Source organism: Podarcis vaucheri (genome assembly GCF_965113315.1).
Source record: "Podarcis vaucheri genome assembly, chromosome: 1".
Lineage (NCBI taxonomy): Eukaryota > Metazoa > Chordata > Lepidosauria > Squamata > Lacertidae > Podarcis > Podarcis vaucheri.
The window spans coordinates 86371442-86390388 of NC_138759.1; the positions used below are offsets into that span (position 1 = coordinate 86371442).

The 18947-nt window shown below is 45.9% G+C and overlaps 1 protein-coding gene across 6 annotated transcripts in view; it reads right to left on the reverse strand.

Annotated features, from left to right (window-relative positions):
• Positions 1-14916, reverse strand: part of TCIRG1 (T cell immune regulator 1, ATPase H+ transporting V0 subunit a3) — a 25149-nt gene extending 10233 nt beyond the window's left edge. The window contains exons 1-10 of one of the 6 annotated variants that reach the window (XM_082214777.1): positions 14764-14916; positions 10997-11322; positions 10297-10447; positions 9339-9417; positions 5927-6156; positions 5123-5220; positions 4092-4218; positions 3769-3851; positions 2785-2878; positions 914-1126 (exon numbers count right to left, since the gene is read on the reverse strand). In XM_082214777.1, the coding sequence (XP_082070903.1) occupies positions 914-1126; positions 2785-2878; positions 3769-3851; positions 4092-4218; positions 5123-5220; positions 5927-6156; positions 9339-9417; positions 10297-10413 (1041 nt within the window). In that variant the 5' untranslated portion in view covers positions 10414-10447; positions 10997-11322; positions 14764-14916. The other 5 variants (XM_082214778.1, XM_082214780.1, XM_082214776.1 and 2 more) reach the window with 5 other exon arrangements.
• Between the last annotated feature and the right edge of the window lie 4031 nt (positions 14917-18947).

Sequence of the window (18947 nt, forward strand, 5' to 3'; positions counted from 1 at the left end):
TTCGGAAACCAAGATGTGGCTTCCTAAGGGCTGCAGGAAGCTCCCGCAGCCAATCGGAAGCCATGCCGAATGTTCGGGTTCCAAAGAACATTTGCAAACCATAACATTCACTTCCAGGTTTGCGGCGTTCGGGAACCAAAATGTACGAGTGCCAAAGCGTTCAGCTTCCAAGGTACGACTGTATTGCCCAGAGCTGGCCATACCATTAGGCAAGCCAAGGTAGCAGCCTCAGGCATAAAATCCTAGGAAGCAAGAGAGCAATGGCAGCTCCACCCTACTGTTCCCACAGAGCCCCAGAAGCTACCCTGGTCCTGTGCTCCCTAAGCTAGCCTGCTGCCCTCAGGCGCAGTGGAGGATACTGTGATGTAGTGGTTTAGAGCGGTGGACTCGTAATCTGGTGAACCAGGTTCGATTCCCCGCTCCTCCACATGCAGCTGCTGGGTGACCTTGGGCTAGTCACACTTCTCTGAAGTCTCTCAGCCCCACTCACCGCACAGTGTGTTTGTTGTGGGGGAGAAAGGGAAAGGAGATTGTTAGCCGCTTTGAGACTCCTTAGGGTAGTGATAAAGTGGGATATCAAATCCAAGCTCTTCAAACTAGTGTTGAAGGACGAGTCAACCTGCCAGCAAGGTGGACTTTTGTATATGGAATGGGGAGAGAGTACCATCTTGTCCTTCGCATCAGGCAGCAAAATCTCTTGGCCCTTGCCCTGCTGGGAGCCCTATTTACCTTCCTTTGGCCCAACCCACGGGGAGTGGGGAGGACAAAGCACATGTATCAACTCCTGACTCAAAATATTTTGCTCTTTACTTGTGCAAACAGGGAGGCGTACAAAAAGAAGGGAGAGGGGGACATGAAATGGAAGATACGTCGAAGGAGAAGCAGAAGGGAGCCAATATTCTGCAGTACATACCGATCCCTCACGCAGAGCCTGCTGCACAGCAGGAAGGTCGCGGACGGGGCACCAGACTTCCCCGATGAGGCACTTGTCGGTGATGTTGAAGCTGCACTGGTTGAGGATGAAGTAGATGGCCTTCATCTTCTGTATCCGCACTTGCCAAGCCGGCAGTTCCAAGAGCACCTTCTGCAGCAGCTGGTCCAGGTATTGCTCCGTCTTGCCCAAGACCTGTTTTCTCATAAGGAGTATGAAGCAGAACTGAGGGAGACGGTGGAAGACTTGGAGCAAAAAGGGGGATTTAGGAGGGAAAGTACTTCCTTTTTTAAGGAATCAGTTGAGCAATGGAAAGTGCTGCTTAGAGCTACTAGTCTGGAAATGCGGCTGCACACGGGGCCACAGGAAGTACGGAGTGTGGATGCAGCGTTGAAATGTGATACTCTGCATGAATGCAGTGGAGAAAACCATTGTGGGGAGGAGCACTTGCACCAATATACCGTATTTTTCGCCCTATAGGGCGCACTTATTTTTTTTTTGGGGGGGAATAAAGAAATTATTCCCCCCCCTCGAGCCCCAAAGAGCAAAGAAGCCATGACAGCGAGCGGGAAGGATCCCGCTCGCTGTCTTGGCTTCGTTTTTAGCCTCGGGGCTGGGGGTCAGGAAGCAATGGCAAGGTTGCGCTCAACCTCGCCATCACTCCCAGAGCTTGCTGCTATCCGAAGAACGGGTCCGGGAGTGATAGCGAGGTTGCGCTCAACCTCGCCATCTCTCCTGGAGCTTGCTGCTATCCGAAGCCCGGGGAGCGCGGCGCTGTAGTCCGCTGCGCACCCCGGGCTTAGGGCAGCTATCCACAAGCCTGCGGCGCCTTGTGGGAACTCTAGAACTCCCGCCGGGCACCGCAGGCTTGCAGATAGCTGCCCTAAGCCCGGGGTGCACAGTGCCGCGCTCCCCGGGCTTCGGGCTGCAGGCAGCTATCCGCAAGCCTTCGGAGCCCGCAGGAGTTCCCGCTGGGCTCTGCAGGCTTGCGGATAGTTTCCTGAAGCCTGCATTCGCCCCATAGGATGCACACACATTTCCCCTTCATTTTTGGAGGGGGGGAAATGTGTCCTATAGGGCGAAAAATACGGTACTGGCCTTTCCTGCCCAGAGAAATTAGGATCTGCGGTAGGAGGAAAGTACGTTCAAGGCCCCATCTGCACTATACAATTAATGCAATGCCATACAAATTTAAACAGTTCATGGCTTCTGCCAAAGAATCCTGGGAACTGTAGTTTGTTTAGGGTGCTTAGAGCTGTTAGGAGAACCCTACTCCCCTCACAGAGTGGCAGTTCCCAGAATTTCCTGGGAAGAGGGCTTGACTGTTAAACTCACAGAATTACAACCCTGAGCGGTTTAAGTGCCCTTAACCTTCAGTTCCCAATATTCTTTAGGGGAAGCCATGTCTGTTCAAAGTGGTGTGATCCTGTTTTAAATGACGTGGCCTTAATTAAACCCTGTGATGCTCATCTTTTAGTGGTTTGGGGTAGGACTTGTCCTTATTTATTGCATGGCTGGATGAGCATTTTAAGGATTTTGAATTGTATGCCATTTGGGGTTTTTAATCATTTCACCTCTTTGTATTTTGCTGCTAAGTCACAGTGAGAAACTAGCAAATACAATGACAACAATGGTTGCAAACCAATTAACAAACACCAACCCCCCCTCCCCTGTTTAAAATCTGGAGAAGAAATTAATCATCTGCAGTGGTATACTCTCACCACTGCACCCATGCAATTTCCTTTCCTGCCCCAGAACTGGAAACCATGGATCCTCTCCAAAGCTCTCTGACAGTATTTCCCGGATTTCAAGCCCGCCCTGTGTACTACCCTAAGCAGCCCTTATCACCTTACCGTGGTCAGATCTTCAATCTGAGTGCGTAGTTTATACAGTGTCTCCAAGCGCTCCGCCTCCTTGTCGGCGTAAGGATACAGGTGGCAGTGAAAGCTTTGGAGGGACACAACACAGAGTGAATACACACAGGCACATGCACACATACTGGTGGGTGGAGGTGGCGGGAGGCAACACAGAGGAGCAGAGGGAGCAATTTGTTGAAAGATGGTGGGCATATGGATATATATTTGAATTTCTTTTTTTATAATTTTCATTGTAAAATCAAATAAAAATGATTTCAAAAGAAAAGAAAAGAAAAGAAAAGAAAAGAAAAGAAAGATGGTGTGTAGCTTGGCCAGTGTGTGAAGATAGGCAGAGCTGTCCTAGGGCATAAGGAATATAGCCTGTGTTTGACTTTCTGCTCAGCCTCATGGTCTGTCAGACACCACTGGAACAAGGCACAGAGGAAAATTTATAACTTATCTTAAAGACCATTGTAAACAGTTAAAATTGTTAGTAGGATTGGAATATCACTTGTAGTTTAATGGTGAATTTTGGACACAACGGAGAGGTAAAAGATTTGGATTATTATAAAAGAGGAAATGATTAACAATAGGACCCACAAAGGGGAGGAGGGAAGTCCAAGAGATTCATTGGAATCTTGTTCTTATGTTGTATGTTGGATATGTGACTGTAAAATCTTAATCTGAAAAACCAAATAACCAAATAAATAAATTTAAATGCAAGGCACATATCACAGGAATTGATTTGGAGGGCCTGTGTGTGCAGGCCTCTTGAGGAGGTAAAAAGGCATGTCATGTGTCAAACAGAGGGAAAGGGTGAAACATTGCAGGGCCTGTGATTTGTTGGACCTTTGGGATGTTATGGCACCAGGGAAGGAAAATTATAAACAGCGAGCAGAAGGAGACCAAGGCAGGTGGATGAAGGGTGTTATTCAGCATCAATAGACATCAGAGGGAACACGCACCACCCACAGCACTCACCAGTCAGCAATCTTGCGGATTTTCTGCCCAATCTGTTCCCCCCAGAAGGAGATGAGAAAGATGACCCAGGTGACGCTCTCGCCCTACACATGAAGGGACAGGTTGCTCAGAAACCTCTGCACTTGAGAGGAGCAGGAGAAGGACCATTCGGGCCTTCAGGCTAAGCCACATGACAGAGTGTACTTGCAGCCTCCCAAGCTGTGCCACACCCTGCTCCACCCAAACTCAGGCCTTGAATCTCACCCCTCCCCCTACATTGCCTGCCACCCCTCACAGGAAGCCATCTTACACCTCACCCACCCATTTTCTTCATTTCGTCTCACCGTGGCTGGGTTTTCCATGGGCTCCGGCATCTCAGTGAAGTTGGCCACAAGGTAGCCACGGCATGCGCGCCACAGCAGCCGTTCAAACACATTCACCCGCCATGGGTGGATCACGCCTGCGATAAAGCTTGAGAGCAAAGGGGAGAGCATACAAAACGCACACTGAAACTGCACACACGAGGCTGAGCACACAGTGCCCTGTGGCAACATAACAAGCCCTTAGCATCTAGATACTGCATTTGTAGTCTACCAAGTGCCTCATAAACATTATCATAGTAATCCCTGTAACAACCCTAGAAGCTAGATGAGCATTCACCTTAGGTAACCAAGGTCAATTTCAGATGACCTTCTTCAGATGCCCCCATCACCTGAGGAAAGGGCCTTCTCAGTGGTGGCACTCCAGTTACAGAATGCCCTCCTGAAAGTCGTGTCATACTTTCCATGCTGTTTTACTCCCTGCTGACAAAAATTTCATTCTGGATTTTGGTTACTTTTAATGCTGGATGGTCCAACTGAACAGTTTGGCTAGCGCAAGGCACTTTAGACTGTGCAATGGAACACCTCCCCCTTCTCCTCTCCTTGCACACGCCCTGTGTGCCTCTTAAAGCTTTTGTGGGGTTTCCCCTCAACCTTCAGGAGCAGCTTTAGGGGGCACTGAGGGAGAGTACAGGTATGGGAAATTCCTGAAGAGCTTTCCCTAGCAGAACTGCCCACTGTGATTATCATTATTGACTATTACACAATTATAATACTGTGGTTATTACTGAACATTATTCAATTATTAATAATATTGGGGTCATTATTAGTAGTTAAATAGTGGCTTATGCAAGGCCACATAGAGTTTGTGACACTGACATTTTATTTTATTTTTAAATTGAACTGAGGATGTCCTGCTTCGTGTTCTTAACCATTAGGCTACATCAGCTCTCACTTCAGGAACAACGGCTTTGGTTTACTTGACAAGCTTCATCTCTCATACAGAAGGGTTACCCTGTCAACCTGAATGACCTGCCCGCCCCCTCACAACTCACTTTACTTTGAGGTCAAGCCGCTGTGCCACGGATGGGTCAAGCAAAGGTTCTCTGTCAGAGAAGGTTCGTGGGCGAGCTGGTGATGCTAATGGCACCTGCTGATGGGAAAACAGCCTGTGAGAGAAGGGCCTGCTACCATCCCAGGACTCGTGAGCTCCCTCTCAGATGTCCCAGGACCACCTTCAGTGTTCAACATCGTAATATTCTTAAATTTGATAGGCTGCAGTAATAAAATCCAGGGTCAAGTTAAATGCAACAGGGACAGCCAGAGTTGTTCTTCGTGTATTTGCTCATTCAAGTAAAAAAAAAAAAAGTCACAGGTGGAGGAGTCAAGGTGATTTTTTAACAAAAAAATTAAAATATGCAGGCAAGGTGAGTGTGTGTTTTTTTGAGCAACAGGCCACTCAGATATTGTCAAATAATATTCAAATAGTTTTAAAGCATTAGGAGAACAGCAAAGAAGAAAATCACCAGCAGGCTTGATACTCTATGCCTATTATTATTATTAGTAGTAGTAGCTGCCACTGTGAAACATGACACCCTTTTTTTGGGGGGGGGGAATGAATTATTTTCTTTTTAGCATATTTTTATTCCATATTGCCTTAAGGATCTCTTGCCCGTTATTGCATTTCATTCTTGCTGCAAATTGCTTTAATTTTTCCCCCCCACTATGGGAAGCAATGTACAACTTCAGCAAGCCTAATCTAACTTTCAGTCAATCGACTGCAGTTGCATCCCTTTCTCCTCCAAGCGCACCAGAGAATCTTGATGGAGCAGGAAGCGGAAGGGGCGGAACTCACTTACCAGTTGGCCAGTGAAACGCTGTCCCTCCTGCAGCACCTGAATGTGCTCCCGCAGCTCCTGCAGCCGACCAACCAGCTTCTCGCGGTTGTGGCTCACCTCCCTCAGCTCCTGCGCCAGCCGCTCAGACTGCTCCTGGATCTGCAGGGCATCCCGAGCCAGAGGAGCCGGTAGGTTCTCCTCAGGGGGTGTCAGAGTCAGGCCTGCCTTCCACACTTGCTGTGCTAAGAAAGCTGGAGAGGGAGATTAGAGACATGAGGAGGAAGAGCAGAACCTGGGACTGTCCTCTGCTCCCAAGGTCCAGAAAACATTCAGCTGCAAGAGTTTGCAATGAGTAAATACTCCCTCAAGGATCCAGAACATGGGAGATGAGAAGAAGATAAAGTCCCGACCAGAGACAAATGGCTGATGAAGATGGTGGACTACGCCAAAATGGCGAAATTGACCACGAAAATCAGAAACCAGGAAGAGAGGAGCTTTAAGAAGGAATGGGGAAAATTTACAATATACCTAAGAGAACACTGCAAACAACAAAAAACTTTGGCAGGATCCAAGTAATGCTTGTAATGTATGAAAAGCTAAGGTAAAACTACTATTTTAGAAAAACAGAGAAAATATGTGAAGCAGTGGGAAAAGATTGAAAATGGTAACCATGGAAGGGTGGAGGGGAGTCAAAGGATTCAGGGAATCCTAAATGATGGTGATGTTTAATGTCTGAATTTAAATTTGTAATGTATAACTCAACAAAAAAGATTTATAAATAAATAAAAAGATCCAGAACATGGGACGCAGTTGGTTCTACCCGTACTCAACCTCTCCTACGTTAAACACAAATCTCTTCAGCATGCCCAAATTTTATTAGATGCCAGGATTGGACACTCACCCTCCCATCTGTTCTGAACACAGGAGAGGTGCAAGGACTGTTTCTCTGCGACTGAAAGGGGCTGGTGCAGGTGCCTTCCCCCCATTGATGGGGGGCTGATGAGAAGAGGCACACTGACACCATTTTGTGATGCTGTTGCCTTTTCCTGCTCTTTGAGATGTAGCAGCCATTTTGTGTTACGCCGTGTCCTTACGGCTCCCATTTTGGGACAGGGGATCGCGGGACTTTCTCAAAATGGGCCCACTGGCCCCGAAAGGTTGCCGGCCCTGGTATAGCCGCATTTGGCTGGACGTTGTACAAGCCTGCCAAAGATGTACCACACGAAGACACACAGCATATATTTAAACTTTGGAATTTGCTACTCCCAAGGTGTAGCAACGGCCACCAACTTGGTTAGCTTTAAAAGATAGCTTTGAAAGATTTTTCAGAGGATAGCGAGAGAGCTCCGTTGGTAAAGCATGAGACTCTTAATCTCAGGATTGTAGGTTCAAGAATGTCTACTAGTCACGACGGCTCTGTTCAGTGCCAGAGGCACAATGCTCTGAACAGCATTTGCCAGGGAGCACAAGCAAGGAGAGCGCTGTTTCGTTCATGTCCTCCTGCTTGTGTGCTTCCCATTTACATCTCATTGGCCCCTGTGAGAGCAAGATGCTGGAGCAGATGGGCCTTTGGCTTGATTCAGCCAAATACTTAAGTAATTCTCAGGCTTTAGACGGGCTTGTGAAAGTCAGGAATTTCCTAAATACGTTAGCTTCTGCAATTACAAGAATTACATTGCTATGAAATTGCAAGAGAGAGCTTCCACTTCCAGAAAGAAGTGAGCCTTTGGCTCTTCTAAGCTGAGCACAGGATGTCAGAAATAACCACTATAATTTTCGTTTGCTGCAACTGAATCCAGGAGGCACAGTAGGTGGTGACCAGAGCATCTAAATCATAAACAGCACTGTGAATTTGCAGAGTACACTGTAGCCACGGACGTAAGCAGACATATTTTTCCTAAAGTAAGAAGAAAAAAAAGGTTTCCTCTGCTTTGTTCTACTGGGGAAAAGGCTTATTTTACAAAAGTGGATTGCTTCCTAAAATTACAAACATTGTATTGTTTGTATAAATTGCATTGTTTAAACATTTTAATGTTTGCTGCTCGGAGCTCTGCTGGCAAGAAGGGCAGGATAGAAATTTAATCATTTATCACCATCATCCAATAGTAAAAGGGGCCTTTACTATTAGTCCCCACCCTGCCCCTTCCTCAAATTCCATACTAGCTACTCTTCTTCCCCAGCCAGTACAGCCCGATAAGAATCAGGATCCTGCTGTATGGGAATAAGGAGGCTTTAATTCTTTACCCCTTGCTTCAGCGCTGAATCAAAATGGACAGGGGCAAACCGGCAATTTGCATCACCCAAAAAGAGCTGTTCAGACAAATTGATCCTTTTTTGGCAATGCAGACTGCACTTGTGCAGCCCCCAATCTGGATTGAGACTACAGTGGGCAGCAAAGGATTAAAGACCCACCCAGTGCCAGACTTCCAATCTGGATTGGGCCCAAGTGGCTCCCATTTGCACTGGGGAAATTTTCCCCTTTGGTACAAACAAGCCCCCCCCCCCAGCAAATTGCACAAAGTGTGTGTGTTTGTGTGTGTGTGTGTGTGTCTGTCTGTCTGTCTGTGTGTGTGCATGTGTGTGTGTTTGTGAGAGAGAAAGAGAGAGAGAGAGAGAGAGAGATGCAGCCTCCATTATCTCCCAGGAAATATGGCTGACTAGGGAAGGTAACCAAGCCCTGAACCAAACAAAACACATGAGGGCTTTTAAACTCTTGAAAGCACCATATACATGCTTAATATTAGCAGTAGCAGCAAATGTGCTTTACTGGATTTCCCCCAAATCAAATATTTCACATTAACAACTTTTGACTACTGGAAAAACTTTTTGAGATACGTTTGTTTCATGTAATAGTAACATGATGTGCTTTTCAAAATGCTCTTAGTGCTTTCCCAAAACGTTCTGAGTGCCAAAAAAGTCAAACATGTTAAATGAGATCTTAATCAGCTAAGGACATTAGAAAAGAAAAATATGGAATATGCAAACCACCCTCAAATGCTACAGACTGATGATAGAGGAAGAAGAAACAGGAAGTCACAACAGGCAGGTAGAGGGCAGGAAGTGCAAATTATAGCAGCCAGCTATCACAGATGGCCAATGCACCAACTGACTAACCCCTTCTCCATTTTTACAGATGCTTCAGTTTGAACAAGGACAGTAAAAACAGGCCGAGAGGGGAAGTGCAACTATCCTCAGCCAGAAACCAGAAATTACATCTAAAATGTTGCATTGTTTGCAAAAGTCTCATGATTTCCTAATGCAATTTCAACGCCCAGAAACTTGGCCCTGTCTTTTGACTGCTCTTGGCAGTGTGGAAGGCAGTTTTGTGGCAACATGGCTGGCCTGGGCGCGTCTCCAGAAGACTTTTGTCACCGACCCAATGGCATCCAGCAGAGAGCAGCCCTCCCCCTCCCACTACAAGAGTGCCACTCACTGAAGGATTTCTCCATATCTTCACACCGCCGGATTTCCCCCACAAAACGTCGCTGGAAGGCGCTGACATGGGGGTTCAGCTGGAAAGAAAAAAAGCACATTACTAGTGAAGAGCCCACCAAAGATTGCGCAGATAACACTGGAAACCAGGCAGCCCAATTTTCCATTGCTTGCTGACCCATTCTTAAGGCTTGCATGGCATCAAGACCCTTTCCCCAGGTATAAAACATCCATTTCTCTATCTCACCCCAATTCTACCATCTTCTCCAGGTTTCCCTGACCATTTTATTAGGGCTCATCCACACTCACCTTTTGCCCTGCGCTTTCTAGCCATTCCTGATCCGTGTCTGAGCACTCCCCACCCCCTTTGCCCCAAGAAAACATCGCTCTTTAATACTGAATTGGAATGAACGGCAATTTGGATTTTCAACAGATTTGCCATTTGTTCTGGTTCAGCAGTGAAAAGCAGGGTTTTTTAATGGAAAAAGTGATGGAGAAAAGAAAAAGCACTCAGACAGGAGGCTTAAAAGCAAAGACCTGTCATTACATTTCTGTCTTAAATTTCTGATGTTCAACTTGTTTTTAAAATTTTGTATACTATGTCTTTTTACTGTCGTAAGACTTTTTGAGACTTAGATGGTGGAAAAACAATACCAATCTATAAAATCATCACAATGACCAAGGGCACTGGAATTGGAATTTAGGATGGATTTTAAATGTACTTTTTGTAAGAAAATTTGTATTTTATTTACTCATTTTATAATTTCTGTAAACTGCTTAGGGATTCCCCCCTACAAAACAAAAAACAAAACACCTTAAGAAGTATATAAATCATTTAAATAAATAAGCAGTAAAAGTCAAGGAAATCTTGAATCCCTTAGTCTATGAAAACGGCTACAACATGCTTGTTTGGTGTCCCCACCCCCCAAAAAAGGTTCCCCAAACCCTCTTGCACGTACATCACGGAATTCCACAAGTCCTTGCTCGCCTAATTCACTGACACAACTGTATGCCGAAGCCGATTGCAAGAAGAGCTGGGCCAGGCAAATCTCTTCGCTGCGGAACATGGAGCCCATGTTTGCTGGAGGAGACCAAGGTGGAATCTGGAATCTACACACATATTTAAAACGCTGTGAAAATGCTTTAAAAAAAAAAAGTTTTGAAAAACACATTGAATTTGGCATAGCTCACTTTTGCCCTCTAGTGTCACATTTGTATATTGCACTTTACAACAATTTAAAGGGTTTTATTTGCAGCTGCATAAGTGAGTCCTAAAAGGGAGAGGAGAACAGAGTTGATGAGACCCAAAGGGAACTAATATGCACATCACCTCTCTTGACAGGCTAATGTTCATTTGTACTGGGACCAGGAAGGCAAAGAGAGATTTGGGATGTCCTCCCCTTATTAACAAGTGTCCTACTACAATGAATTGATGACTGGGAATAGGAACAGGATTGTGCAGAGGAAAGAAGATGCCTTCAGGGACAGGTTGCCCATTGGAGGGGAAATAACAGACCAGCAAAAAGAGGCTCAGGAAGGAGGGCACAGACAACCTGCAGAAGGTCATCACTAAGAATGTAGGAAGAGTCTACATGAAGCTCAGGTGCAGTAGCAGCGAAAGCCCCCTAAGTCTACTTGGTAAAAAGGGTTCTCCCTTACCTCTAGGTGTTTCACGAAGTGGAAAGATGGCAGGAAGATGGGGCCAATCCTGCAGGAGCTCCACAGGCAGCAACTTTCCAGTTGTGTCTCTTGCAGCTCCGAGGGGCTGACTGCTTGCAGCTGGCGCCCAGACTCTGCTGACTCACATAGGATTTTCTGAGCTCTGGGATTGCGACACAATTTCCAGGGCAAGACCTGGCCTCCCGTTTCACAATGGGCGCCTGACTCAGAACTCCCAAGTTGCTCACTGAGAGGTCAAAATGTCCCGAGGTGGCAGAGCACCGCAGTACTCAGGCTGGAGAGATCCTTGCAGTCATGAGCCGGGCCTGAGGAGAAGCAGAAGCAATAGGCAAGATCTGGTGGTCAGTCAAAAAATCGCATTTCCCCCTCAAATCTTCATTCTCAATTTCTCTTCTCCATATTGTTAGAAGTGCCTGAGAAGTAACCTCAGTGATTTCAGCTGAAATGACTGGCAGAATCCGAGACCAGGGGAAAGAGACGGCGGAAGAAGATTGGAAGAAATTCAAAATTTACCTTAAGAAATATTGTAAAATTAATGAGTGCTAAAATGTTGAGGTTATAGAAAAAAGGGGACTACAGCTGTAAAAGATTAAGTAAAAGAAAAGAACAAGGGAAAATTAGATAAAATTAAGGGGGAGGATTTGCTGAAATAAATTTGGGAATTGGGATGCAGAAAGGGGAGGTACGGGGAAGTCGGCGAAGTAAGGTTTAAGAAAAAAGGATTCGAAATTATACATGTTTGTTTATGTGTTTGTATGTTTGTATTGTTTATTGTTTGTGTTTATATAAATTGTGAAAAACCAATAAAAAAATTTACAAAAAAGAAGAAGAGAGAAGTAACCTCAGTGGTGGATCACTTGTGCTGAGAGAAAGCGAATCTCCCCTGCAAAGAGACGGCAATAGCAATAGCAATAACTGAAGAGAGGCACCTCCCACAACTCTCTGCTTGTCTGGAGAAACTGTGAAGACTTACCAACCGTCAAAATACAGTACATACAGAGATACATGTCTAGACCACAGACACCACTGCAAGGCTACGGTTAAACAGAATATCTAGTATTCCAGGTCAGCAAACTGCATAAGGCCATTTCTTGCTACTGAAGCTACATATTCATAGCAGGGCACCCTTCCATGGGTGTCCAGGGGGATGGGTGTCCTCTGGACTCCTGTCCCCATGAACCACAATCCCCAGATTCCTAGTTCTCTCCCCCTCCCTCTTTTCATAAGAATAAATTGCTAGCATTTATGGAACCCAAGTTATGAGGTAAAATGTGCAGTCACTATTCTTCCCATTTTCCCCCTGAGAAACTTGCCAGCTCACCACTTTCAGTGTCTCGCTCCCACCCATGTACCCTGCAATCCATAAGCTGGTCTCCGACCGTAATAAATTATCTATCTATCTACCCTGCAATCTCCTCAAAGCATCACCTCCAAGACATGTAGGCCTAGTTTCACCCCAAGCACCTATCTGCTACTTTGAAGATCCCCTTGACTCCAGGACTGATTACTGTTTGGATGTTACTGAAGGGGAATGCACCTTATATGAGGACAGGCATGGAAAACTTATGGCTCTCCTGATATTTATGAACAACAGTTCCCATCATCCCTGAGCACTGACCATGCTGGCTGCGGCCGATGGGAGTTGGAGCCTCAACAATATCTAGCGGGCGCAGGTTCCCCATCCCTGTATTAGCACTTGACATAATTAGTTAAGAACAAGTCTTCTATTCCTTTAAGGGTCTGGTCAAGAAGTGCCAGAGGTGCCAATTTATTCCGTTACAATTCTGCAGTGGCAAGAGAGAATATGTGCACACAATGAACACTGCCTTTCTTCAGAGCTCCCAAAAGGAAGGAATCCTGTCCCAGAGGGGATATATTAATTTACTGGCAGAAGACCTAGGCACTCCCTGCCGCGTATTAGGCCTTGTGAGGTCCTGTGTAGAGTCTCCAGAGGTGTCTAAGAAGCACATTTCTCTCCCTCTGTCTGTCTCTCTCTCAGAACTTTGTGTTCCCACACTACACAGAAAAAACACTGTGCAACATAACAAGACTTAAAATGAAGGAACGCTGGTTCATGAGTGCCAGACGACTATGCCACTACCTGAACATTTTATTTCTGATTATGGATTGCAAGTACAAATTCATGCATTATTTTCCCCATCTTTGTGCTGTGTTAGTCCCAGAGAACAAAAGATATAAGCAAAATGGTGTTTTTTATTTGATGAACATGGAAGTGTACAGGTGTGCCCCCTTCAATTTGTACAGCCCACAGCACAGATACTTTAAAGAAGTACCATTCTAAACAGTCATGGCCAGCCCCAAACAATCCTGGGAACTGTAATTTGTTGAGGGTGCTGTGAATTGTTAGGTTCTTCTGTTTTCCTCACAGAGCTACAATTCAGAGTATCAACAATCAACCCCTCTTCTGTGCCAATTCTGGGAACCATAGAGTCATATAAAAATAAAAAGAGGAGGGCATGGAAAAGTAAAAAACAAGTGCTGCAACCTTTTTTTCCAGGGGTCATGCCTCTAATCAGTTTTTTTCCTCAGGGGGTACTCAAGGGTACGAAGTATTGGCACCTCCTCCCCTTTTTTGGTTCTTTAAAAGTGTGGTACTTACTATAATAACTTCATGGTTGAAAAAAGCACTACCTTTAATATTTTTTATTCTGAGTGAGGAAGTTGTAAAAAAACAAGGGAGGTTCTGTGAGGTCACCATCACTTCCACAGAGGACCCTTAGCATCAGAAGAACATACCGTAACAAAAAGATACAACTTCACCTACTTGTTATCTCTAGGATTTGGAGGTGGGGGTGAGGGGAATTCAGTAGCCATAAACTGTGTTTGAAAAAGTTTGGGATATGTATACAGAATTTAAAGCACATACCCCTATACAGCACACTGAACTACACAAACTACACTTCCCACGATTCTTTTTTTTTGTGGGGGATGATGTATATGCAGTTGACTAACCCCACCCAGGGGATCTAGAACCAGATCACTGTAGATTCCTCTCGATTCTCAATCCGGCTATAAAACTGCGTTTGGAAGCCCACCAAAAAGCAGAGGTTGGCTGCTCTTTTCACCCTCACCGCCACCCTCAAAGAACAGCCGCAGACGAGCGCGGCCATTGTGAAGGCAGGACGGCATTTCCGGAAGGAAGCCACCTTTTCCCCCGACTTGCTCAGGCACGTGGGTGGATGAGGAAACCCAGCACTATCGCACCCCAGGAAGGAAAACAGGGGCCCGGCTAGATGTGCTCCCCGACCCCGGCTCAAGTAAACGCAAATGGAGGGAGGCCAAGAAATCCCCTCCGCGAACCACCCGCCAACCTCCTTCTCGAGCAACCCCACAACTCCCACCCCATAAGATCACCAACCAATCCACGCTCCCGCCCCTAACCATTACCTACTCTCCCCCACCGGCAGCCACAACTGGTTGCGCGCACTGCGCCGCTGCCTCCGGATCTGCGGCTGATCCACTGCGGGAAGCCCCCTAAACCGAGCGCCGCCTCCTTCCGTCCCTCCCAGGAACAAAGAGCAGCGGGGTGGGGTAGGGGACCAGTCCCGGCGGGGCGAAAGGAGGCGCGACGGAGGAAAGCTGCTTTCCTGGGGAGACCTGAGGCCGGTTCCGAGGCAGCGGATGCAGCGAGAAGGAAGAGCAGCCCGGCATGGAGGAGGGCGGGCGGAGGCCGCTCGGAGGAAGTAGGGCACGGGTGGGGCCGGCCGGCAAGGCGCCGTACCAACCTCGCGATGCGGCGGAAGAAACGAGCGGGCGCCTTGGAGCGCGGCCCTGAGAGTGCGGAACAGGCGCTTGTCCTTCCAGGAAGGACCGAGATCTGTCCCGCCCCAAGAGGATTCCCCGCACGCGGTTCCGAGGAACTTCCTGCTGCTCCAGCGATGGGGGTAGGGGGAGAGAGGAGATGGAGGAGGTCGGTGGCCTGGTTGCCTTTCGCCTCCCCAGCAGATGAGGGAAAGGCACTTTCCTCCCCTCCAACAGAATGGAGGCTGATCTGTTCCCCTCCTTGGAGTAAATCCCACGTGCTGCCCCGATTCTGCACCTTTTATTCAGCGGGGCTTACTCCCAGGAAAATGTCCGGGGGGCTTTCCATGGGTAGACAAAGCGATGCCCCAAAGGACGTGATAGTGCACGAGGGCCTGAGGGCCACCCGGACAAGGGCACCCACCTCGGATGCCCACCACCTCCTTGACATGGCAAGGGTTTGGTTATGTGCTTGACAGCCTGTGGCGCACCAGAACCAGCAGTGGCAAAAACCGCAGGAATCTCTGGCCTGCCTGGACTGGGCACCTGCGGGCCTGGATGTGGCATGGAGGGAGGCTTATGCTCTTGCCTGCCTGCAACACTCAATTCAACTATGTAGAAGCAGATCAACAAACCAGTGGAAGCTGCATGTGTAATGCAGAGCACGCTGGAGGGCCAGCTATTTATTTATTGAATTTAATTGTGCATTTGTAACCCCCTTTTCCTTTAAAAAGGAAGTCCAAAGCGGCTAGCATCACACCACAGATACAATATTAAAGGGCGGGGCTTTTTTCCCCAGCCGGAACTCAGTTCTAGCACCTCTCAGGTGGGCGCCATTGAGAACAAGAGAAGCGTTCATGGTGAGTTCTGGCTCTTTTTCTAGAAAAATAGCACTGTCAAGAGAGATATTTGACAGCTGGTGTGGGACCTAAGAGACCAGGGTTCAAAACCCCACACTGGGTGACCTTGGGCCAGTCATTCACTCTCAGGGTTGTTGCAGGAATAAAATGGGGACGATATACACCGTCCTTGAAGGAAAGATGAGGTATAAACATAAAAATAATACAAAAAAGGCAGACAAACAATATGAAAAATCCCTCAAGCAGCTTTTCACAAAGTGGCAGACGTTGAACTAGTGACTTGCTGTGCACAAGGGGTGTTCCCTGTCCAGAGAGATGGTGTCAGTTTTCCAACCCCATTAAAAGACACCTTTTTATTTCAAGTCTTTATTTCTCTTTGTGGTCTGGTATTTTGAATAGCTCAGATAAAGATGCTGTTTAGCCTGGGATCTTATGCCACGCCGGAGTGGGCTGCAATCATTTATTAGTAGCTTTTATTCACAACCTAATAAATCAGGTGATGCACAATGAGAGGGGAGGGTGTTAATTCTGCATTGTTACCAGTGCTACACCTGATTATTACATGGTTTCAGGGGAAAACAACCTCACTGGCCAAATGGCAAATTCTACTGGGCCAAGTCTGGCCTGTAGGCTGGAGATTCCCAGCCAGTCCTAGTTTATATTGCAATTATTAGCAACACGGGGGGATGGGGACGGACAGAATACTAAGACGTGTTGCAGGACTATTCCGCTTATGATATAACGTAGGTGAAGCTCTTTGAATACCATACAGCAAGAAGGAACCTCTGGCATGCTAAAAAATAAAGGACAGATCCTTTTATGGACTGGTAATTGGTCAAACAGAACCACAGCACATGAATATAAGAACTAGATATCTCCAAAAACCAGTATCGGTAATTCAACATACCGTACATAAATTATCTGGAGTTGGGGGTGAGCAGCAAGGTGGCCCAAGTTTGCTGACAACATCACATTATTCAGAATGAGGGACTATAAAATGAATGAAAGCTCCAAAGGATCTGTCTAAAGTGGATAGACAATAACATGCCAAATGCAGCTAAATGTAAGTGTAAAGCAGTGCACACTAGTGCTAAACAGCTTCACATATACACTGATGAGGGCTGAGCTGGCAATAACCTAAGAGAAGAGGGCTATTGGAGCCATACTCAAATAAAAATGTTGACTCTGTGTGGAGCAATTATATACAGATGCTGTTCTGCACCGTAATTTGTTTTACAATAATCAGATGCCTCAGGTGCCTGTTAAGAAGTGTGCACAACTTAACAACATGCTCCACTGAACTAGGGTTGTGCTACTGTAGCCCCGAGCTATTCATCAGCAGCTTTTGTGACAACTAGCCCCCTCCACCTTATTATAAATAAGCAACACACTACTGTCCACTTCCATCCTGACAATCCTTTATCCTCCTTTATACAATGACATATACATGTTCAAACCAAGGTAATTCAACTGAATTTAGCTCTGAATACAATTCACGCTACGTTAAGAGATTATATGGTCATTTGATTTGAAAAGCTACACATGTGGAAATGCCAGCTTGCTTGAGGACTTACTCATCACCAGCTGTCCGGTTTACAAGTTTCATTTTCTCCGATGGAAAAGCATTTGACTCCCTCTTAGTTCCTTTTTTCCCATGACATGTCTCAAATACTATTTCAGGTTTGGTTATACATACTGATTCATCCTCACTAAAATAGTATCAGTGGAAATACAGTATAGGAAATGTTTGCCACTAAGCAGATAGCTTCTCATACTTATTGCAGGTACACAACCATAATTTTATACACTGCTATTTACCTTTTCCTGCCTGGAATGTGGTGGCAACTAACTTCCCACTCCCAGTATTCAGTCTCCTCCCTCCCCCAGCCTCAGTGGCACCCTTCAACTGTCCAGTGTTTGAAGCTTTCTGTCCTGTACAAGAGATGGTGTGTATATTAATGAGAAGAGAAAGCATTTAGGAAGAATCTTAAGCAGGTTACTATAGACTGAACTAGCAGGTCATGCAGACCTTATTGGATAGAACTGATTGAAACAGTAGTATGCAGATAGGAAGCTATTGTTCTCCTGGCTATGATCAGTGCATCAGGAGGAGGCAGCACTGTGATAAACAATTGTATGCAGATCTCAGTGTACTTTTGAGATGAAACGCTTATCAATAGTAAATTGTTATCAACACGCTTACAATGTTTGTAAGTAGGGATTTTTTTCTCTTTGCACCAGTACTGCTTTATTCCAACCTTCCCCATTCCTACTCATAAGTAATATCTTTGTTTTCTAAGTGCTGATAGCTTTAAAGATGCTGTTGGTAGAAGAAAATTACAAAATGGGGGGAGATGGCCCAGAGTATAAGATGCCCCCTAATTTTTGACATTATTTTTTAGGGGGGGAAACCTAGTCTTAAACACGGAAAAATATAGGCTACTGTTCCACAGGGCCAGTGAATCCTAACACAACCGTGAGCTTCCAGAATTTAGGGTCACTGCTCTGTCACAACAGAAATAAAAGCTATGTGACAACACTGCATCAGAACAGGAATTCAAAAATGTGCAACACAACTCAGATCATGTTCCAACAGCAGAAGAAATTGGCTCCATCCTTAAGAGAGGATGGGGGTGGGAGAGAAAGAATATTTTTGTTTTTCAAGGCTGCTTAAATTATCAGAGTTCAGAGATAATGCAACCCAAGTCCTGAGAGGCCTGCTGGAACTCCCATAAGTATGGTATAGACCAGTAGTGGTGCACACCATGTGAACAAAAGAAAACTATTCTTTCTGCATGGAGAACAGGGTTTCTAGGACTGAACAAAATGCAAGAAGCAGATAAGAATTCTCCCTCTTATGAACAATAAGCAGCTAAACAGCTGAAGGTTGTGCCCGCTTCTCAAAGCAAGACTTTTATGAGTTGAGTGCATGTTCCTCCTTTATCCACTCAGGCATATCTTAAACAAGCAAGTACTGACAAAGCTTTCACTGCAGAATAGAGAGATAAGAATGCTTTGAGCAGTAGCTATCTTAGTACAAAACAGCTTTTTCAACTCTATTCAGAACCAATTCAAATATTCTGGAAAAAAGCATGCAGTATAGGATTCCCACAACTGCACCAAACTGAATGCACCTAGGTGGAGGGAGCTAAGTTACCTCTTTAAAATTCTCTCTCATGTGAGAAAAAATACTTTATGAGAAAAGGTATTCTGTCAGTGGGGAAGGTTCTTGCTTAGCCCACATTGGAGAAAGGTAGCTTTCTGCCTGCATCATGTTTCTAACCTTGATGGAACCCTTAACAGGTTTT